The sequence below is a fragment of the Helianthus annuus genome, chromosome 17 (assembly GCF_002127325.2).
Source record: "Helianthus annuus cultivar XRQ/B chromosome 17, HanXRQr2.0-SUNRISE, whole genome shotgun sequence".
In the NCBI taxonomy this organism is placed as follows: Eukaryota; Viridiplantae; Streptophyta; class Magnoliopsida; order Asterales; family Asteraceae; genus Helianthus; species Helianthus annuus.
In genome coordinates this window covers 29,987,694-30,011,904 of record NC_035449.2, presented here as the reverse complement: position 1 = coordinate 30,011,904, position 24,211 = coordinate 29,987,694, and the positions used below count along the sequence as shown (strand labels likewise).

General features: G+C 43.7%; 1 protein-coding gene across 1 annotated transcript; it reads left to right on the top strand.

Moving 5' to 3' along the window:
• Positions 1–6,375: 6,375 nt before the first annotated feature.
• LOC110925968 (aquaporin PIP2-7) lies at positions 6,376–8,029 on the top strand. The gene is made up of 4 exons (XM_022169754.2): positions 6,376–6,742; positions 6,837–7,132; positions 7,231–7,371; positions 7,618–8,029. Exons 1-4 carry the CDS (start codon positions 6,460–6,462, stop codon positions 7,735–7,737), a joined length of 840 nt encoding a protein of 279 aa, XP_022025446.1. The 5' UTR covers positions 6,376–6,459; the 3' UTR covers positions 7,738–8,029.
• The last annotated feature ends 16,182 nt before the right edge of the window (positions 8,030–24,211 follow it).

The following is a 24,211-nucleotide window of genomic DNA, read 5'->3' as shown; positions in this document are numbered from 1 at the left end:
GGCTGCCAGAAGTACAATTTCTGGGTCATATGATGAATCATGAAGGTATTCACATAGATCCTGATAAGATAGCAGCAATTATCAAATGGCAGGATTCCGCAATCCGCAATGGAAATTAGGAGTTTTGTAGGTTTAGTCGGATACTATAGACGGATTATTAAGGATTTTTCAAAGATAGCTATATCATTAACTAAGCTAACCTGTAAAAACAATTAAGTTTGAATAAGGACCTAAACAAGAAGAAGTCTTTAGGATCTTAAAGTATAAATTAACAAATGTCCCAATCTTAGCCTTACCAGAAGGAACAGAAGATTTTAAAGTATATAGTGATGCTTCAAAGCTAGGATTTGGATGTATATTAATGCAACGCAAAAAGGTAACTGCGTATGCATCAAGGCAATTGAAAAGGCACGAAGAAAGCTATATCACTCAGGACTTAGAATTAGAACCATAATTTTTGCCCTCAAGATTTGGAGACATTCTCCGTATGGAAGTAAAGTTTACTGTCTATACGGATCATAAGAATTTAAGATATATATTTGAGAAAAAGGAATTAAACATGAGGCAAAGGAGATGGATGAAAATCCTAAGTGACTACGACTGTGATATTCAGTATCACGAAAGAAAGGCTAAAAACGGCTAGAGATCGCCAGAAGAGTTATAACAGATAATAGACAAAAGCCGTTGGAGTTCAAGAAGGAGACAAAATGCTATTAAAAGTATCTTCTTAGAAAGGAGTTGTTAGATTCGGTAAGAAAGAAAAGCTAAAGGTATGTAAGACCATTTCCAGTGATCCAACGTATAGGACCAGTTGCTTATCGTTTACAACTACCAGAAGAGTTAGCTGGAGTACATGAGGTATTTCATGTATCCAATCTCAAGAAATGTTTATCAGACGAATCCCTGGTAGTACCTCTTCAAGATGTAGAGGTAAATAAAAAGCAGAAATTGTAGAGAAACCACTGATAGAAAGTCAAGTTTCTCAAACACAAATGACTAGTATTAGTCAAAGTCAAATGGAATTCAAAGAGAGAACCAGAATACACTTGGGAGCTGGAATCAGAAATGAAGCGGAAATACCCTCATTTATTTCAGTGAATCTCGAGGACGAGATTTTGCTTAAGGTGGGGAGGATGTAACAACTCACACTAAAATTAATACTTAGTAGATTAATTATCTATTAAGAAAACCCTAATTGAGAAACCCAAGCAATTCTGTATAAACCCTAAAATTTTCATAACAATCGGAATCAGGATCAGGGCCCCTAAAACTCAAGGGGGGTAAACCCTAGCTGATAATTATCTTGAATTCTTGCTGTAGAAGTAAAATTCGTTTGACACACTCACTCACCAAGGCTATTTAGGACACAAAACAACCTAGGCTAGAAAGTAGACCCGACGCGCCACGCGACGGGTACACATATCTCTTTCGCGTGGCGCGAAGGGGAGCAATTTCCAGATATAAATAGGGGACGTTGGCACTTGAATTTTGCTGGTAGTTCGACGGAAAAATTCACAATATACGCTGAGTTATAGTTCAATTACTACACAACACACACTAATCTCGAAACGCTGCCGCAATCAGGGTAATAACTAGATCGCTATTACGATTCAACGTCCGATCGATTGAAACTATCCAACGATTGTTTAAGTGCTGCTCAAATTGAGTTTATACTTTGTTATTCATCGTGATTTCGACTTGAATGTTTGAGTGCTGTTCGAACTCGGACTATACTCTGTCATTCGTTGTAAATCCGCTGAATTGTTAAGTATTGCACTTTGTTAATCATTGTGAGGGTTTAATCTCGTGAATTGACGTAACTGCTGAATTAGTTACTAACCTCGTTTGTGTGTGCATTGTTATTTAAATTAGGTTAGAAGGCTAATCAGTAAAGCTTATACGCTGCTCGTTAAATCTGCAATGTGAGCCATTTTCTTTTTATCACCTGTTTTACAATACTCTAAATTATTTTCAAAGTGTTATAATTACAGGGATTAAGTCGTGGTTATCTTGAATCACTGGCTAGTGGGGTATTGTGCACATTACTACTTTTCTCCCAGTTAGGTTCATTGACCTACTAGGGATAATCATCACTATTTGGGTTCATTGACCTAATAGTGGTATGACCATCGTCACCATTGTGACTTGTCACCATTGTGACAGAGCGCCATATAAATATAAGATATAAACCATTGTAATCGCTCTTATGCTGTAATTTTATAACTAAGGGTCATTTTATAAAACCTGAATGAACTCACTCAGTATTTCCCTGCTGACAAAACCTTTTTCAAACATGTTTCAGGTGATCTATTGTGATCCAAGAAAAGTGCCGTGAAGCACTACAAGCTTAGAGATGTGGCTCGATGTAAATTAATAAAAGAAACATGTTTTGAAAAATAAAGATTTCCTAGTGAAATTGTAAATTACAGGGTTTTATCCCTAAATTATGTAACGTGCAGTTTTAAATATTGAAAGATCCTATTTTAAAAAGACTTCCATTGTCGCCTAAATTAAATACCACGGGATTTCTGTCCCGCGGCTCCTGAAATGGGTCAAACCAGGTCGGGGGCCATGACAGTTAAGCCGACCGATCGAACGGATCGATCGACCGACCTGAAAGGTAAGAACACTTCAGTGTTCTCAAATGCTACAACAAAAACTTCAAAAGTTCAAACCATCATACACAAACACATCCTACTCAAAGGAAGAAACAATCCACTCGAACAGTCCAACCGATCGAGCCGACCGGCCGATCGAGCAGGCTATCCGAACAGATTGTCCAGCCGAACGAACAACCCACTCGATCGAACCTGCCGTTCGATCGACCAGTCTGTTCAACCCACTTACACTTGTTTCCATTATTCGCGTTATTCATCGTTATGCTATCGAACTGTTCAGGCTAACCCTACTCTCAAGCGCTCCCTTCAATCCATCAATCAACCGCTGTGAGTATACTCGATCCCTTTTTGCTTTTAGCACTTTTGGGTGTTACATACGTTACTTATCCAAAACCACTATGGAACACACTACTTAATTGTTTGAACGCTAACCGAATTGCATGTATTACGTGACTTAATGAATGCTTGTTGATTGTGTTTACACGTGGAATGCTGTCTACCTGCCTTAACGACGTAGTACTATAGTTTGGACTCAGCACCCGTTCACACGGGGGTTGTTAAGGACAATTACTTGCACGGATTACGGTGGTAATCATGTATTGCGAACCGTCTCGGACGATCAACCCGCAGTCATTGGTATTGATAGGTCCATGTCGATAATTAACATGCTTCGTTTTCCTCTGTGTACGTGCTGGTTATGCGTAAACTATTTCGAACTCTATATGCTATTATCAAACTTGTATGCTCACCTTTACATTATATGTATTGACTTTATTTTAACGTATGTGACAGGTGTTTAAGATGTTTGCTTGCTAGGAAAGCGAGGCTAGAATAAAGCTCTAGAGGCCCCCAACAAATAGTTGTCTGTCAGGAAAGAGCAACTAGAGCATAGTTGTCTGTAGATCTTGTCAGGCTGGGTCTTTAGGAGCATTTAAACAATATTTATTTGTTTTTATTTAAATCTGAGTTGTCGGAACAGAACATTTGACTAGTTGTTATCTGTAATAATTTGTTTGTTATTTGGGACACGGTATGGGACGTGTTAATTTAAACTGAATAGTGATGATAATTGTTATGGAAACTTCTGGACAATCTGTTTCGCTCAGTGCCATGCCCCGATGATTCCGCCGTCGGTTGGGGTGTGACACCCAGTGGCCTTATTGATGAGATAATATTAAGATTTGTAGCGACACCGATTTATGATCAATAAATGTTTTTTATTCCTAGAGATGAATATTTTTCCCTCTTTTTTTTTTATATTATTCCTTAAGTCCCATAGGTTTGATCCCTTAGAATTGGACTCATTTTCTCATTGAGCGAAGTTCACATAGCCATAGGCTTGGTTAGTGAGTAGATGTCATCCCGGGGATAACCATTTGCTACCAATGGAGAATTGCTTCTCATCTTGAATGGGTTTTTTTTGTATGAATGGAACTTTTTCTATAAATCTCTATCTCAAAAAAATGTCTAACAGAAATCCAATCCCCGGTTGGATCATGAACTTGCATTCGCTGAATGATCTGAACCTTGACCTCGAAGAGGTCTTCCGCTTGAGCGATTTCAGTTCCTTACGTTCTTGAGTCACGATCGATGGAAAATCCTCTAGCTTGGCCCCATGGCGATAACTTGGCCAGCAAAGAGAAGTTTTTCACCTTGAATTGGTCAAAATATGTTGGATTCAGTCCGGGCATTAGGTGTACATTTCTCCTCCGACCAGGATAAAAGATCCCATTGAAGCAGGAGTCTATTCATCGCATATAGACTGCAGGGACATCGTGCGCGGCATAACCATCGAGTTGATGCTTTATTTCTGTTCTAGTTGATCCTGATTCGACATTAGAAGTATATTGATTTATTTTGTAATGAATTTTGTAAACATAATTGAGGTCATAGAGATTTATTTTAAATAAAAATTATACTTAAAAGATACACAATGATGAAAAAATATTATTATTATTATTTTTATACACCGTTATATGTAACGTAATATGTAATTTCATTCATATTAATAGTATATAAATTTGTGTATTACATGTTTTTCAGTATTCAACCTTTGTAATACAAGGCTATTATGAGATATTCAGTGTTACTAATTAAGATGGGCCGATTTTTGTAATAAATTCAAATTAGGTGTATAAACTATCATATGGTAATAAAAATTCGTTTATATAAAAGAACGTTACTATTTAAAAAAGGCCGTTAGTTATATAAGTTTTTTTAAGATTATATAATTATATCGTTTATATTGTAAAAACTTATTTAACAAAAAGGTCCTAGTGTAACAATATAATGTTACTATAGTCTATAGGAACAACATTATTTTGTATTATACTAACTTTAATACAAAAGCAAGTTTTAATGCATTCACTTTCACTACAGTATATTATTATATTATACTAACTTTAATATAAAAGCAAGTTTAATGCATTCACTTTCACTACACATTGAAGACGAGGTAAATTGTAAAATATCTTTTTGGGCCTCACGCCACGCCAAGCTCAAGCTTCCAATGGGTCAGATGAGTCACATGTGACACCAAGTTCCAGAAAAGTAAAGGGTCCAGTTTGACATAAAACAAAAGTTAAAGGACCTGTAATAGTAATAAACAACGATACCAAATTTAGCTGTTAAAATTTCGGAACAAGGAAAAAATTCAAAGAAAAAGGATAGGTCATAGTCATGCATTTAGCCGTTGGAACACTGTGGCGTATGATAGGCTGTCAAAGAAGTGCCCACAGGGGATTAGGCCCCCCAACCCAAAGGCCACTGATAATCTCTTCACATGGTCTTCGCTGTACTTCTGGGCCCGCTTTTCCACTAATTTCCTAAACTTTTATTAAATTGCACTTGACCCCTTTAACAATTTCATTATTCAAATAAACTCCAATTTTAAGTATGTTTTTTTGTTAACAAATCCAACAAATTTCGTGTGGAGAAACAACATTAATGGTGCAATGGTATTTTTGCTTTCTGAAATCATCAATTTTATTTTTAGACATGTATAATACTCGTTCAACACATGTTATGATTAGTAAGACATGTTGTTATTACATAATTTTAATCATGTCTTATTATTGAGTTATATTGTATCCATCATTTTTGTGTCTTTTTTAGTCCATATATGAGCTACAATACATAGATAACCACTTAATAGTGGCTCCAAGACCAACCTCATATGAATATATGATCAAGTCATTGTCGTGTCGAATGTGAATTATAAAAGGTTTTAGATGGAAATACAATAGAGAGGAAGCAAGAGGAGGTTTGTGTTGGATCAGAGACCCGATGCCTAACCAAACGATAATGTCAATGTAAGACTTTCATGTATGAGCTTTATCAAAGGCTAATTAGACCTAGAATCACATGTTAAGCTAAACTTAAAAGTTCCATTATTAATATGTTGTTCAAAAAAGAAAGAATAAGTGCTAATAATGAAAATAGAAAAAAAAATCATGAATCAACAATATGTGCACACGCAAATATATAGCCACATCATTGCATTAATACATCTACAAATGTTACAAAAAGGAAGTACATTAAAAATATAATGTTATAATTGTCTTACATGGCCAATGTGTCTTAAGGTCCATTTGTTAATAATAAATTCAACAACATTGCCTTCATGACGAAACACATAAACTACAAGGACTACACTGCAAACAAACTCAAAACCTCCAAAATTCAAAAAATTCCCAAAACACCCTTTCACTTATCCAAACCCCAATCATTCCCTCTTTAAAAAGACACACACCCACCACCTTTACAAAACACACACAAAAACCTCATAATAAAAACCTGAGTTGTAGACAGAGAAACAGAAGACCACATTTTCTCTACAGAAATGTCGAAAGAAGTAAGCGAAATCGGAGAAACAGCAAGGCGAGACTATGTCGACCCACCACCGGCACCCCTCCTTGACATGGCGGAGCTGAAGCTCTGGTCCTTTTACCGAGCCCTCATAGCAGAGTTTGTCGCCACCCTACTCTTCCTCTACGTCACCGTCGCCACTGTCATCGGCTACAAGAAAGAAACCGACCCATGCGGCGGCGTTGGCATCCTCGGCATCGCTTGGGCCTTCGGCGGCATGATCTTCATCCTCGTTTACTGCACCGCCGGTATTTCCGGTAAGCACAAAATAAGCTTTAGTGTAATTATTGTAATTATTAATATAAAGTTTGCCCAGCCACTATAACATGGTATGTTTATTGAAATTAATAGGTGGTCATATTAACCCTGCGGTTACTTTTGGGTTATTTTTGGCACGGAAGGTGTCTTTGATACGGGCACTTGGCTACATGGTAGCACAAAGTTTGGGTGCAATATGTGGTGTGGGTCTGGTGAAGTTGTTCATGAAGAGCTACTACAACTCCTTAGGTGGTGGTGCAAACTCGGTTGCACCAGGGTACAACAATGGTACGGCACTTGGTGCTGAGATCATTGGTACGTTTGTGCTTGTCTACACCGTCTTCTCTGCTACTGACCCCAAGAGAAGTGCACGTGACTCTCATGTTCCTGTATGTGTTTTGCTCTTGACTTGTGGCTATGTTTGTTTGTTTGTTCACCATGTACATAGCATACTTGTACGTTGTGTATTAATACTTGTACGTTGTAGGTTTTGGCTCCACTACCAATTGGGTTTGCGGTGTTCATGGTGCATTTGGCTACCATACCCATTACTGGAACCGGTATCAACCCGGCCCGAAGCTTTGGTGCTGCTGTGATTTACAACAATGAAAAAATTTGGGATGACCATGTAAGTTTATTTTTTTTAAAAAACATAATGTTAAAATTCTAGACTTGTACATTATGCATAAAGAGTTGTACAATAACGTACACTGTGCAATGATGGTGGTGTGCCGTAAACTGTCCTATGGGAAGAATTGTACGTTGTACAATGGATAGGGTTGTACATTGACTAAAATGAAAAGAAAGATTGTACATATAGCATTGAAAGTTGTACAAAGGTTGTTGAGTTATAAATGGGTGTATGTTTGTGCAGTGGATCTTTTGGGTTGGACCATTTGTGGGAGCTTTAGCAGCAGCAGCATACCATCAGTATATCTTGAGGGCTGCAGCCATCAAGGCCTTGGGTTCTTTCAGGAGCAACCCTACAAACTAAAAAAAGGAGGGGCATATGTGTCTTTTCTCCAGGATTAATTATTTCTTTATTTTTCCACTTTAGTTATTATGTTTGTGAATTATTTGGATGTGGTTTGAACTTTTATTGTTTCAGATTTGGTTGTGTATTTATCTGGTCTTGATTCTTGATTAGTGAAATGGTGGGGTTGTTTATGTTAATATGTTTTTCCTTGTTTTCTTATTTTTTGTTTATGTTAATATTGCATGAAGATGTTAAACTCCATTAGGGGTATTCTTTGTATTAATTTTCTAATAAACTTTGTTTATATCAACGTCTCTATTATAAGAATTTGGCATCATTCGGGTCACTAGTTTTAAAGAAAACTATAGAACTAGTCATATTTTAGGATCCGATGTCCTCGTATAACTATGTTGTTATGTTTGTACCTAAGAGTTACGACACAGTGATGGCCACTTATCAACTTTGGTACATGTACACCTCTTGTGTCCTAATAAAAAAAATTAACTACATCCGGAGTGTGAAACTACATTCTTAATCAACTTTGGATCTCGTATTTAAAGTCTTGGGTGAAAAATTGGAGAAAAATATACTTGTTTTTTTTTTTTTTTGAAAGGCCAACGAAAATTTTATTCCAACCTAGCTAGCGGGAAACTAGCATACACCAAATGTACATATTACACACCCACAGATACACAACATCATAGTATTCTAATGCGAACTACCATCCCAAACTAGATAAGTTGAAGCCACTCCAAACATCCCAAGTCAAACTATACTATTTTGATCTTGCTCTTACCCACAGTAGGCTTAAGGCCTTTATATCCCCAACCACTTTCTGCAGGGAACTGTGTTTTTGTTGAAAAACCAGTTCATTCCGACTCTTCGAAATGCACCACAGTGTCGTAAGGCATACGGCATGAAAGGCCTTCTTCAATTTTGGTGACCCACTAACATAGGAGTGACCATCCAAAATATCTCTCATACCAAAGGCGAAAACGGGACCGAGCTTACACCATTGTGACACCACATTCCAAACCATCTGTGCAAATTCGCAGGATATAAATAGATGTTCTACCGTTTCCGGATATTCGCTACATAACGGACAAAGATTAGACATGACGTTTATATTCCTTCGGATCAATGCACACCTTGTTGGGATCCTGTCCAACTCGGCTCGCCAAGCTAGTATATCCACTTTTCTAGGGACCCAGTTGTTTCGTTTTATGACATAAGGCGCCGGCTCGAACCGGTTATCCTGTCGCAACTTCTTTAGGCTGGCAACAGTGAATTTACCAAGCCCATCCATTGCCCAGATCCAACGGTCCTTAGCATCCGACAACATAGGCGGCATAATCATGTTATCTAACTGTTGCAGCTCCACCCTTTCCACACCAGCCCTACACACCTTTTCCAGTCCCATTTCCAACCCGCCCCACCTGGATCGACCCGCTCAGAAACCGCTACAAATTTATTCCTTTCCAAGGCAAATAAAGCAGGAAAGCGAGTTGCCAAAGGCTCCTCTGCAACCCAAGAGTCAAGCCAAAAAAATATATCAGATCCGCGACCCACTACACCTCTAATTGCATTGGACACATCAACTCCGGCTCGCTTCACCTCCTGAACTGAGCTGGCAATCTGCTTCCACGGCCCCGAAATGGATAATTTTATGGGGATAGGGTTCCACCCCCTAGCATTATGATGAATTGACCATACTACCCTTCGCCACAAACCACCATTATCAAGTTTAAACCGCCACCACCACTTAGACAACATTGATAGGTTTGCGTCCCTTAAGGATCCGAACCCAAGACCTCCATATTCGGTTGAGGCACACACCTTTTGCCACGCGACCCAATTAAGCCTCGCCTTCTCGTCCGAGCAGAGGCGGAGCATAGTGTAAAGTGGGGGGTGCACCCGCCCCCCAATGTTTCGGTTAGAAGTGTAAAATTTCATATGTTTTGTTCGAAAATTTTAAAATTATATAGGATTGTCCCCCTGATTATTTTGCCTAAATATTATACAATATATAAATTGGGTCCCATGATTTTCCGCCCCCTCGGAACTTTTGGCCAAGCTCCGCCACTGCGTCCGAGCCCCCCAGAAAAACACTCTTCGCATACGGTCTAATGCCTCAATGACCCTCACCGGAGCCCTATACAAGGAAAAATAGTGTGTAGGGAGAGAATTTAGTACCGACTTGACGAGTGTTACACGACCTCCAAAAGATAAGTTGTCTCGCCTTCCATATCGACAACCGACTTTGAAAGACATCCAACACCGGCTTCCAATACTTGCAAAGATTCATGTTGGCCCCCACTTTAAAACCCAAATGGTTAAAAGGAAACACCCTCGCTTTGCAATTCATAATATCTGCCATAACCTGGACTTCCTGGCCTCCCACACCAATGCCAAACACACTACATTTTGTTAAATTTATGCGCAAGCCCGACACCAAATAGAAACATCGGAGCAGCCTTTTTAGGTTCTTTGCATTAGATGTGGACCAATCCCCGAGAAAAACAACATCGTCGGCGTACATCAAGTGTGAGAGAACCGGCCCCCGGTTCCCACACCCCAACCCATGAAAGAGTCCAACCGAGCACGCCCTCTTCATACAACCAGTCAAGGCCTCCATTGCTAGAACAAATAAAAATGGGGAAAGGGGTCCCCTTGTTTAAGACCCCGATGACAAATAAACTCGTGCGTTGGAGACCCATTTATAAGCACCAAAGCCCGAGCCGAAGTCACCACGGCCATTACCCATTTCCTCCATTGACTTGGGAAATTCATTTGTTCTAGAACCCGGTCCAAGAACCCCCAATTCAAGGAATCATACGCCTTATCAATGTCTACTTTGAAGAACATCTCTTTCTTTTTCGCCTTCTTCATCCACCCCAATAACTCGTTAAGCACTAGTGGCCCATCCATGATGCATCTCCCAGCTAAGAATGTCGTTTGCTCAGGTGACACCAGCTTGCCAACTACATTTTTCAGCCTAGAAACCAACACCTTGGAAATTACTTTGTTCACACATTCAACTAGACTGATCGGACGATAGTCTCGAAAACCCATGGGATCATTAGACTTTGGAATAAGAGCTATAAACGACGAGGTACACCCGGGCCCCAACACCGCTTTATGGTAGAAGTCCTCAAATAAAGCAAGAAAATCGTTTTGTACCCCATTCCAGCATCGTTTCAGGAACTTAAAGTTAAACCTTATTTAGACTCCTTGGCAACATTATTATAATAATATATAAGAATCGCAGTTTTATTCAATCATAACTATATTATATTGATTGAAATTATATTATATATTGTTCATAATCGATTATGTGACCGAAACTCCAAATGCTCATCTCAACCCATCTTAATCTTATAGCCATCCCTATCCAAAATCTTTACAAGTTACCAAACATTACAAGAGAACACGAACAAAGTTATTTGTAAAATTGAATAAAAGAAGCACGTACGGGTTAAATCGATTCCCAAAGTAAAAAAGATTTGATTTGAGAAATCGAACCCACAAAATAAAGAAAGTTTGCGTTTTTTTTAAGGATTTAAACTTTAACTGGATCAAATAACTACCAACCGCCAACCAATATACCTGGTAAATCTCACAAACGTACAAAACTCGTAAGATGTAGACAAAAACTTACCCATATCTCTGAAGATAGAAAGATTATTTCTAGAGAGACTCTCGGCTTCAAACAACTTTAACAGATGATAAATTCGTACTTAATCATTAGTAGAGTTTTGAGTTTACTTTGAGAGGGTCATGTACAACTTAATCAAATAAATAAACTTCTAATATTTCTTAGGCAGGTGGGTATGGAGGGCTCATTTCGCTATCTTATCGCCACGTCTGTGTCATGGGGACATGGGGCTCAATTGACTCTTGTTAATAACATCATGCAATGAAATAAAACCTCCATATTAAAAAAAGAAAAGAAAAAAAAAGAGAAATAATATGAAAAGAAAGTGATTGGTTGAAAACATGAGCCCTACCACTTTCTCTCAATGGAGCTAATTATTGGGCTGGTGAGAAATGGATGACACCCTCTCAATGTTCACCTAGACAATGGGAAAGAGGGGCACTATTATTGTCAATGGCCTCAAAGGGGGACGCGGCTCGTACCCGCCGGCCTTATTATTTTTACACATCTTCATAATGCTAGAAAAATATAATTAATTATCTAAAAATTGAGTAAAATCAAATATACGTTATTATTTTTATACATGTTCATACTCCTAAAAAAATACAATTAATTATAGGAATAATGGATTTTAATAATCTAAACTAAAGCCCGTTGGCCGGCAACGGTCCCACCTTCAAAAATTTCCACTGACGGTCCCACCTTCTCACATATTGGCATTTAATGGACCCGGACTAACAGAACCCTAACGCCGTTGGTCTCCGGTTGCCGGAAAAAACATTTTTGGTCGGAAAACTCCTTTTTGGCCAGAAAATTCAACCTTTTCGTCTCAAACCTCTTTGTAACCTTATTACACACCTTTATGAACCTTTTCTAGTAAATACCCCAATTATTAAGGTCAACGGAAAAACTCATTTTTCGGCGGAAAACTTCTTTTTGGCTGGAAGACTCAACTTTTTAGCTGAAAACTCAAATTTTTTAGTCCCAAACCTGTTTGTAACCATAGATCAGACCTTTAGGAACCTTTTTCCGACTAATTTTTTTTTTCCGGCGACCAGAGACTAATGACGTTAGGGATTTGTTAGTCAGGGTCCATTAAAGGCCAACATGTGAAAAGATAGGACCGTCTGTGGAAATTTTTGAAGTTGGAACCATTGCCGGCCAATGAGCAATAGTTATAATCATTAAAATCTGATGAAACAATGGTTAACCGGGCAGGGTTAACACACTGGTCTCGTCAAGAAGGGTTAATCCCTTCCTCTCGAGGATCGCTGGCTGGATCACCGGTGGTTGAACTCCTGCACAAGGAAACAAGCCGTGACTCGTAACAAGGAGGATGGGGTGGGGGGTGCTCCTTGTTACCACTCTCCGGCGTGAGAATCAGTAGTTTGCTTGGGAAGCAAAGTAAGATAGTAGTAGTAGTGAGAGAGTTGTGAAGAGATACCTCAAACCTGGTTTGGGGTTGGTATTTATAGCCGAGGAGTGAAGGAGAATGATGATGGATGGACTGACGACGTGCTGCACCTTTGCAGGTGTGTCAGGCTTGTCGGTTGTGGAGGTTACGCCACGTCAGTCCATTGCTTACGTAGCTCTGACAGGTAACTGCCATTGGTGCCACTTGCACTGTGGTGTCAGTCCCACTTGTTGAATGCATAGGATGCGGTGCAAGCCGCATCGCTACGTGCGGTAACATCTGAAGTTACCGCGTCTCCTACTTGTGATCAAGGAATACGCGAGATGCGGTGCTAGCCGCATCGTCGTCTTGCCTGCATCCCTTGTCGTGACGAAAATGCCCGTATGGTGCGGTGTCAGCCGTACCGTTACGTTCATCTTCTTCTATGCCTAAGGTAAGGCTTTCTTGTATTGATAGAAGTGTTCACTGGATGCGGTGCGATGCCGCATCGCTGTGAATACTTCCGTTTTCATACACCAGATGTGATGCTATGTCGCATCACTCTACCGTTCTCATGTTCCATGTAAGTCCTCCTTTGTTATTAGATAGATTGGATTCAACCCTTTTGCCGACGCGTTCTCGCATGGGCACAAGTAGGTTGTTAGCTAGTGGGGGTTTTGATAAGGGTAATGGTCACTCGCGGTCGATGCTGACGCGAGATCTGGGACCATACCCCTTCAAGTCCCCCCAGTCTAGTGTTGCTGCCACATACAAGTTGTATTGGGAGGAGTACTGGACTATGGTGTTTGGAAGGTAGTTTGGAGTCTGGAGAAGATCCTAAATCATGTGTGGTCTTTTCTGTATGTAAATCAAGCTGGAGGTCTGGAAGGGTTATCTGACGCCTCTTCCGTATCGGTGAAGGAATCTCGTCGGATGCGAAATTCTCAGCCGATTTATGTCACCAGGTGGCTTGCCACCTGTTGTTGTGCCGAAGGTCTCTTGGAGACTTTGTTAGTAATGCTGCACAAACTTCGAACCAACCTCTGAGATGGTGGTTTGAAGGTATGCAGAGGTTTCCCATCCTTTAAAGGTGGTCTTTTCTTCATACCAATTGTTGAATTGGTGCATGAAGAAGAAAATAAACTTTTAGACCAATCTTTGAGACTGGGATCAAAAGTAGTTGATGCTTGTAAGTGCTTTGCTCAAGCTCTATGTTCAGCATCTAGTCATGAGACGACGATCCCTTTTTTGTTGGGTTTTCGTGTTCGTCATCATAGCTCTCTAGTAACCGCACGTTCTTTGCAGTTACCTCGTTGCGTCATTGTTGGCCATGTTTGGTCGAACAATGTATATTTGTACTATGGGTAAATAAACATGGTCATAGGCAAGGGTATGCCTACCATTGTTTATTCTATCCGGCCCATAGGCGGGCAAACAAAGTCATAAGCAGACTTGTTACCGTTGTTCGGACGCTTGCTGTTCGACAAAGGCTCGTTTAGAGCGCCTATCTGCGTTCGTTTTGTAGCCGCTTACCTTCCCGCTCCAATACCGAGTTTGCCTTGAAGTAGCATTGCTCGGTGATGTGGAGTGAGCTTGGCTCTTCCGTAGCAACCACTCTGCGGAAGCTATGGTTATGTCCGTAGCTCCTCGTGAGTGTCTGTGGTTTTGCATTACCACATTCGCTCGAAGCGGGTGTGTTGCTCGGATGTAGCTCTTGAAGGTTCAGGAGACAGGGTTGCTGATGTGCGTTCGCGTGCATTCCCTTCCTTCCTTTTGTTAAAGAAGGTGTTCATGTACCCTCTGCGGTTGTAAACCGGACAGGAGGGATTTGAAGCTTGAAGAGAATGAAGGCAATGCGGTTCCCCTGTGTCTGAGATGCGGTTCAGTCCAACGGACAACGCTGGTTCTGAGCATCTGACACACCTGAACGGGCTCGTGTGTGTCATGTCCGCATATTCCACGTGTGCTCGTGGGTAGTGCGGATAGGTATTATACCCCCTTATAGTGTAGAGATATATATTTTTACCTATTTTTAGGGGTATGTTAAAAAACGACATGCGGTATGGGTTATGGTGCGGTATACCAGAGAAACCGCATGCCGCTTATAATTGGATAATGTAGTCGCTTTTTGTTGCATACGTGGCTGATCTCACGTGTGAGTTGGTGGAAGTTGGTGAGATCTTCCTGGCATGTGCTGAAATGAAAGGACGTTTGCACTGCCCGAGGCATTAAATGCACTGTAGCAAAGAGTGTAAACGTTTCTTTTGTCAGGCGCGTGGGCGGCCACGCGCGTGTGATAAACGTCAGCGAAAACGGCGCTCGACACGTGGTGTCATACGATTCGCTCTTTTTGAACGTGATGATTCGTTTTCTCCCTCCGCATTAATTGCGATGGGTATATAAGGGGAAACCGTTCGTAGTTTCCCCTCACTTGATCGAAATTTCAAAAATTTGCCGTTTAAGAGAGAACTTGCTATCTGTCTTCTCCGACGATTTTTTCTGAATTTCCGGTGAGGTTTCTAGTTTTTCTGTTCACCATCTTCTGTTTCTTTGATATTCTTGATGGCTGAACCATCTAGTCCACACAATCTGGAGGGTGAAAACCCTGAACAGCCGGTAGTGGCTGAAGAAGAAGAGGAGGGGTCTGCCGGTGGTGGATTACCGGCGTTAAAGTGGACCAGAAAAAGCTTCGATCGTCTTATGCTTGATGTCCAAATGCCCCCTGAGTATGGGGCTCAGTATCCATCGGAGGGTGATACTGGTGCCGACGCTCCGGCCGGTTATGTGACCATGTGGGCCGACTTTTTTGGTGACTGTAATCTCCGGTTACCGTTGACGGTGTTTGTTGTGGATGTCTTGGAGTGGTACAAGGTCTACATTTCTCAAGTGAGTCCGTTTGGTATGATTCGGATTCGTAATTTTGAGTTCACCTTCCGTGCTCTTGGTATAGAGCCTACCGTCGGAGATTTCCGACGGTTTTATCAGATGACTGTGTCATTGGGTTTCTTTTCTTTCCGTCAACGAGACGGTAGCCCCAAGCTGATGACTCCTCCCAAGGGGATGACGATGTGGAAGAAGAAATTCTTCTACGTCAAGGCTGCTGCCATTGTTGCAGACATGACGTTTCGGAACGTGACCGAGACGATCATAGGGGAGACCATTGCGATGCCCAGCTTGAAATCAGTGCAGTGGTTTCCGCAGCTTCAGACTATTGAGTCTGTGAAGCTGACCAACACGCAACTGTGGTTGTTGCGTATGATGTTGACGAGGAGGAACAAGAACTCGAGACCCGTGGTGCGGGAGAAAAGCGGTGGTACGTACTCTTCATGTGTTTAAGTTCCCTATTCTTTTTTGCGGTACTGACTTTATGTTTGTTATCAGAGGATGCTCCCGCATGGAGGATGTTTGCCCCGGATTTCTTTGGTACGGTTGAGACCGTAGTTTGTGCGGATGGTGAGGAGGATCATAATGCTATCATCCGTAGTAACTTTCGGGTGCCTACTGAGGCCGCACTGGCAGTTGAGTTGCCGCCAGGCAAAGGTATAATTTGGAAGCTTTGCACTTGTGATGATAATGTTGGTTTATTGACTCACTCTTTGGATTGATTCCATGCAGGTGATCTTGGGGCCTTAGGGGACCCCGAAGCGAAAGGTGTGCCAAAGAGGCAAACTGTGAAGGGCGTGCGCTTTCGCCAAAAGAAGATAAAGGAGGTCACTGTTGTGCCTCATCTGGTGCCGCAGGCGGCAGGTATCTCTCACTCTTCTTTTCGTCGATACAAGGATTATGTTATAGTATCTGATACCCTTGAGGGTTTGGGTACAGCTGCGGGGTCGCGTTCTGGTGCTGCGAAGAAGCAAGCAGAAGAGACGGCCGCGGGAGGGACAGCTGCGGGTCCCCCTGTTATTGGTGAGAAGAGAAGGCCAGAGCAGAAAGCTGCTGGTGGGGTTGAAACCAAACGTCGGAGACTGGTAACCAAAAGGTCTGCTCCGACGTAGAAAAAACCTGCGGTTGTCGTTGGTAAGTGTAGGCTAGCTTGTCTTAACTGTTATGTGTAACTTGTTTTTGATAGCTATTTGACTTTGTTTTTTGCAGAGCTTCAAGATGAAGATGTCTCTATCTTTGATGCTCCAGGGTCACCCCCGCGTGCCACGGATGCGGGTGCAACTGAAGTGCCATCGACACCCCCTGCCAAGGTGGTGTCGGAGTCGACGGTGCGGACAGAGGGTAACGCAGAGAATGCTGCGACCTAGATATTTGACAATGTTGACTCGTCCAACAATCTGATCTCCCCCAATGAGGGAGATAATTTGAGTGTGCGGTTCGCTGATACTGGGAAGCAACATTCTGATGCTGAACCGCAAAAAACTGGCGCTGAAGCACAGCAGCATGATGCTGAGCCGCAGAAGTCTCCTGTTGATAAGGGTACCGGCTCGTCTGTCGGTGGTGCGGGGTATGATGGGCCTCCAATTCAGCCTGGGGAGTCTGAGTTGGAGTATTACTACCGCACTTACACCCAGGGTCGCAGTACTGTGTATCAACGACCCCTCTGGACTGTTATGCAGGGGGATGATATTTCCAATGACCCCTCGGCATGCAAGGAGATTCTGGGTGGTCTAGGCACCCCTTTTGAGGTTGCGCGAGCCCGCGTTGCACCCCGTGAGCTGCGCATAAACCAGCTCTCAACAATGTTAGTAGGGTCTTCTATTGTGGCGAATGCCATCTTGGAAGACTAAAAGGTGTTGGGTCGTCGCGAGTAGGAGGCTGCTCGTATGCGGGCGGAAGCGGAAAAGTTGGTCCAGGCTGCTCGTGCGGGTGCGGAGCAGCTCGAGAAGGACAAGGCTGCTTTTGAGAAGCAGAAACAGACTTCTGAATGGGCTGCCACTGCCCAGCTGAAACAGGTGCGTACCCTTGCTAAGCTTCTTGCTGATGAGCGCAAGAGTTGGAATGAAAAAATGTCCAATGAGCGCAAGAAGTGGAATGAATCTTGGGCTAAACAGAATGACATTCTGTTTCATGCTCGGCAGGATTTGACGAATGCCAAGGCGGCGAATGTGACCTTGAGCCAGGAGAAAGTTGCGGCTGAGGCCATTTCTGTTAAAGCGCTGCAGGCGAAGGCCGACGCCCTGAAGGCGCTTGAAGAGGCCAAAAAAGCCGGGGCGTGTGCTGCAAAGGCCCTTGAAGAGGCCGCAGAGAAGGAGAGCCGTTCTTCTAAGGCTCTTGAAGAGGCGCATGCGGAGCGCATTCGTTTGGATAAGGTTGTTGCCAGCCTTCAGGTATGTTTCGTTACCTCTGTTGTATATTTCCTTTATTGTTTTGAAAATATTTATCGAGTGAACTGTTTGCTGTTTTTGTGACAGGCTGAGGTTCAGGCCCGGGAGGTCGCGGTTACAGACCTTACTGCCCGCGTCTCTGTTGCGGAGAAGCGGGCTGATGCCGCTGTTGAGGCTAAGGATGCCTTGGTGTCCTCTTTTAACCAGCTGGAGGCTGACCGTGAGTGGTTGCGGGCTCACGGTATCGCGCGTGTAAGTATCCCTTTTCTTTAGATTTGCTTGGACTAATATTCGAGACTTATGATCCTTGTGTTGCAGATTGTTGAGGCTATTATGAATGCCCCTGAGAACGCGGCTGGTTTGGATCTGGTCAGGGATCGCGCGCGTGATGCTGGCTTTAAAGCTGGTTATAACCGCTGCATTGCGCATATCAATGTATTATCCGCAGGCGGTTATACTGATAAGCGATCCGGGTTCCAAGGTGTGGACACCGAATCGCTTCTTAAGGCGGCCGAAACCTCCTTTTATAATACGTCCCTTGCCTGTGTAGAGGAACTGGACGATTGTTTGGATGCTGCGGACTATGTTGACCGCTTGCGGATGCTTTATCCGGATGCGGAAGAGGAAGAACCCGCAGGTGGTGCCGGAGGAGATGCGGGAACCAGCGGTACAAAATAGGGTTTAGGTTGGCTAGTGTGCCTCCTTTTTGTGTTCCTCTTGTATAGTATAGGAACTTTATGTAAATTCATTAAGCATCATGTGGGTGCTTGAATTTTTTGAATACAAAGTTTCTTTGTTCAGTTTGTACAAGTGTTTTTAATTCTTGCATGTCTGAACGTATGTATGCGTAACTTTACCCATTTATGAACGGGGTCAAGTATACTCCATACTTTTTGTCGTATGGGGACGCGTCAATTCTGTTATTTACCGTGTGAGGGTTTTAGAATTGCTTAAGCTTTGTAAACGCTTATATATCCGGAACTCTACCCATTTGTGAATGGGGTCAAGTGTACTCCATACCCTTGTCGTATGAGTCCGCGTCAATTCCATTGTTTGCCTTTTTGGGCTCAGGAATTGTGTTAAAAATCTTGTTTATCCTGCCGGATAAATATGCAAGTCTTTTTGTCTTTTGCTAGCCTATTACAATATTTGTGTGTGGTTACCACTTTGTATGGGTATCGCGAATGAAGATTTTGCCAATCTGTTTTTGGGATACCGAAAAGTGGAACACGCATTTGTAATAGTAATAACAAATAATAATGTACAAAATTGCGTATTTATTTATTTGCAAATGGCCTGCGGCCCGATAGGTTACATAGAGAAATGTAAGAACATGGCTTACATATAACAGCGTCGAAGCTGTTGAGCATTCCATGTTCGTGCGATAGGTTCGCCTTCTAGCGTTTGTAATTTTTACGCGCCTTTTCCTAAGACCTCTTTGATGAGGTAGGGTCCTTCCCACTTGGGGGCGAGTTTGCCTGGGCCTCGGCATTAGATGCCTCATTGTCGCGTAGGACGTAGTCTCCTGGGTTGAAAGTACAAACGCGGACGCGCGTGTTGTAGTACTTTTCAAGTTTGGATTTGTATTTGGCCTCATTGATGGCAGCGTTTTCGCGCCTTTCTTCCAAGAGGTCCAAATCGATCCTTCGTTCCATGTTGTTGTCTAGTTTTTCAATAGCCAACATTCTAGGAGAGGGGAGGCCTACTTCTGCGGGGATCACCGCTTCTGAACCGTAGACTAGGCTGAAGGGTGTTTCCCCATTGCTTGTTTTTGGGCTTGTACGGTGAGCCCATAAGATACTTGGGAGTTCATCGACCCAGCCACGCCTGGCCGTTCCCAACCGCGCCTTGATCCCTTCGACTAGGCTTTTATTGATACTCTCAACTTGGCCGTTCCCTTGCGGGTGTGCGACTGATGAGAATATGTGCTCAATATGTAGTTCTTTTAGCCATTTTTGGAATTCGTTGGCAGCGAAGTTGGTGCCGTTATCGGTGACAATGCACATTGGTAAACCGAAACGGCAGATGATGTGTTCCCAAATGAACTTCCTCGTTATCATAGCAGTGGTTGAGGCGAGTGGTTTCGCTTCTACCCATTTTGTGAAGTAATCGACTGCTACTATGATGAACTTAACCGCACCCGGAGCGTTAGGGAATGGTCCCACAACGTCAATTGCCCATTTCTGAAAAGGCCATGCGGTTGTGACGGGGACTAAGTTGTTTTTTGGCTGCAAGGTTTTTGGAGCATGACGTTGACAGTCGATGCACTTGCGCAACTCTTTGACGGCGTATAGGTGCATGCCGGGCCAGTAATACTCGGCATTCATGATTTTGGCCACTACCATGCGTGGTCCAGCATGTATGCCACATATGCCCTCGTGTATCTCTCGGATGAGGTATGTGGCATCCTGGGGGTTGACGCATCGTAGTAGTGGCCCGAGGTATGATTTGCGGTACAAGATACCGTCTCCCATTTGATAATGGCACGCTTTGTATTGGAGCTTGCGTGCCTCTGATTTGCTTTCGGGAGTCACACCGGATTGTAGATATGCGATAATAGGTGTCATCCATGATGTTGAACCGTATTGAATGACGTTGACTTGGCGCAGGGGTACCGAAGGATTTTGCAGGATTTCGATGCGTATCTCCTTTGCCAAGTGTTGGAAGCTAGTAGATGCAAGTTTCGATAGTGCATCTGCGGACTTGTTTTCGCTTCGATTAATATGGCGAATATTGAACGAAGCGAATTTTGGATTTTAGTTGCAGGACTTGCTCGAGGTAGAGGATCATGATATCCCCTTTTGCGGCATAGTCGTCGCGTACTTGGCCTGCAACTAACAAAGAGTCGACGTGTGCTTCCAGATGTTGCACGCCGATTTTGACTGCTAAACGTAGCCCCGCTAACAGGGCCTCATATTCTGCCTCGTTGTTTGTGCTTTTGAATTCGAGGCGGATTGCATATGTAAGCTCTTGGCCGTCAGGGCTGACGAGTCGCAGACCTGCACCCGCACCTTCGTCGTTGGAGGCACCAACTGTGAATAATGCCCATGTCTCGGAGGAGGATGGCGTTGGTGCAGGAGTTTGTGCTTCTTCGCATTCTTGGATGCGATTCACCGGTACTTCGGCGGCGAAATCAGCTAAGATCTGGCCTTTAATTGCGGGGCGCGGTTTATAGTGTATCGTGTGTGCGCCCAGCTCGATTGCCCATTTTGCTAATCTCCCAGAGATGTCGGGTTTGGATAGGATCGGGCTGATTCTGTAATTGGTTAGCACTGTGATGACGTGGTTTACGAAGTAGCATCGCAACCGTCTTGAAGCGTGCACTAATGCTAGCACCAATTTCTCCATTATTGAGTATCTCGTCTCTGGGTCGTTGAGCATCTTGCTGATGTAATAGATGGGTGTTTGAACCCCCTTTCGCTCCACTATTAATACCGCACCCACCGCGTTATCCGCGGCGGATAGGTATAATATGAGTGGCTCATCTTTGCGTGGTGCGGTTAGAGTTGGGAGTTGTATCAAACACTCCTTCATTTCCCGAAAAGCCTGTTCAGCCTCTGCGGTCCACTGGAACTGTTCTTTCTTTGAACAGCTCCGCAGGGTCTTGATGAACGGATAAGACTTAGCTGCGTGGTTGGCTAAGAATCTGTTAAGTGCCGCTAGCCTGCCGGCTAGCCGTTGCATATCCTTAATCGATGAAGGCGATGGCATGCGCTCGATCGCCTGGACTTTCTCCGGGTTTACCTTTAATCCATCTTTAGTGACGATGAACCCAAGGAATTTGCCTTCTTCCATTCCAAACGAACATTTTCCTGGATTGAGCTTTATGTTAACGCTGCGCAGAGTTTGGAATGTTGTTTCAATATCTGTGAGCATGGTATCCTCTTCCATGCTCATGACGACCAGGTCGTCCATGTAGATTTCGACACTTTTGCTTATTTGGCCGCGGAAAGTGTCGTTCATCAACTTTTGGTAGGTTGAGCCCGCGTTGCGCAACCCAAACGACATTTTTGTGTAGCAGTAATTTCCGGTGGGAGTCCGGAATGCCGTTTTGTCTTCATCCTCGATTGCCATTTGTACTTGGTGGTACCCTTTGTAGCAATCGAGGAAACACTTCCACCTGAATGGTGCGAGATTATCGACTTTTTCGTCGATTTCTGGAAGCGCGTAACAATCCTTGGGGCAGGCTTTGTTAAGGTCTTTGTAATCGACGCACATGCGCCAGCCCCCGGACGGTTTTTCTACCATGACTGGGTTGGACAACCACGTCTGGTATTTGACTTCCCGCAGGATGCCTGCGGAGAGCAGTTCTTCGATCTGCTCTTGCATCGCCTGATTTTTAGCTGACCCAAGGTGGCGTTGGCTTTGGATCACTGGCTTAATACCTGGCAAGGTATTCAAGTGATGTTGCGCAATATCACGTGGGACCCCGGTCATGTCTGCGGGTGTCCATGCGAAGATGTCTTGGTTCCTGAAGAGAAGCTGCTTCAGTTGCGCTTTGGTGGTCGGGGATAAGGCGTGACCCAATGTGACCTTTTGTTCTGGGTATCTCGCGTTGAGAACCCATTTTTCTGTTTGGTCGTTGGGAGTGGGCCTTGCGACCTTGGTCGAACGTACTTCGTCCGACATCATGACGTCCCTGCGGGCATAGATTATCGCGACCCCTGATTCGGTTGGGAAACCAACCGCAGAGTGGGGGACGGATGTAATCATATTGAAATCTCCTTGGGATTCTCTCTCGATGAGTACGTCATATCTGGAGGTGTGAGGTAAAACCATGAAGTTTACCTCTTCTGTCCTTGTGCGGTTTCCGCTGGAAAGACGCATAGGGAAAGTAATCTGGCCTAAGGGAAAGACAGTTTCCCCTGCGAACCCGGTTAACGGGTAATCTACTGCTTGCAACCGATCATTGTCCTCCTGGTCGAACTGGTTGAAGCATTGTTCGTAGATTATATCAGATGTACTGCTCGGGTCGATGAATAGACGCTCGGTGCAGTAGTGTGCTAGTTGGCCTGAAATGACGACGGCGCGCCTATCGCGCGGTCCGCCTCGGACTTTTGGAAAGACGACTTGCTCGTCTTTCCAGTCACATTCCGGCCTTCTTGCCGCTTTGCGCGGCCTGCCCTTGCCTCCGTGGATCATGTGGGTGGAAGCCACGTGCATGGTTCTATTCCCGGAGGAGGTACCTTCGCCATGAGGGGTAATGCGCTTGTTGGGTTTTTGCCCACCTGGCAAAAGGTGTTGCAGTTTCCCCTCCTTTAAGGCGCGCTCAATCTCCAGTCGGAGACTGATGCAGTTGTTGGTGGTGTGGCCCGAGTCCTTGTGGTACTCACAGTAGAGTGTGAGGTCCTGATTTTTCTTGGACTTCATTGGTTGGGCCGGTCGCAAGAACTGTGGGTCCGCAAGGAGGACCTCACTTGGCGACATGGTGATCTCGGTCTAGTTGCGGTCCCGAGAATCTTTTTTTGATGCCCGACTGTCTCGGGCGGGGTTGTAGTTCTTTGGGTCGAACGTGTTGGTTCGCGGGAAATACGGTTTGTAAATATCGCGATTTCCAACGTCCCGGTTACGTTTATTGTTACGCTTGGACCCTTGGTGGGATGTTTCGGTTTGGGACTTTGCCTTCGTCACATGCGGTTCAAGTGACCGCTGTGTCTGGGCGTATGTCTTGACCGCGGTCATGACATCTTTCCATTTTTTGGGCAAACCCTCTTTGCCAGAGATGGTCATGATCATCTCTCTGTCTTTGACGGCCCGGATGAAGTGGTTTCGTGCCATCTGGTCTGCCACGTCACCTATCTCCAGGCACTCTTTATTGTATCGGACGACGAATGCTTCGAGCGATTCGTCGTCTCTTCGCCAGATGTTCATGACGTCCTACGAATCACGTTCGTGGCGTCGCTGCTGGCTAAAATGGGCGAGGAACTTGGTACGCAAGTCCTCGAATGAATCCAGTGATCCCACTGGCAAAGAATCGAACCATGCCCTGGCCAGGCCCGTAAGGGTCTGGGGGAAAAAATTACACCAAGTGGGTTCATCCCACTGGCCGTTGATGCCCGCGCCCATGAAGATGTTCATGTGGTCGTCCGGGTTGGTCGAACCACTGTATTTCCCAACGTTGAATGGGAACTTTGTCGTTGTGACATGGGCGTTGGCAATCCGCGTGCCGAACTT

Coding starts and splice junctions, on each gene's coding strand:
- LOC110925968 (XM_022169754.2), top strand. CDS start 6,460: ATGTCGAAAGAAGTAAGCGAAATCGGAGAAACAGCAAGGCGAGACTAT. Junction 6,743..6,836: donor CTGCACCGCCGGTATTTCCG/GTAAGCACAAAA, acceptor TGAAATTAATAG/GTGGTCATATTAACCCTGCG. Junction 7,372..7,617: donor AAAAAATTTGGGATGACCAT/GTAAGTTTATTT, acceptor ATGTTTGTGCAG/TGGATCTTTTGGGTTGGACC.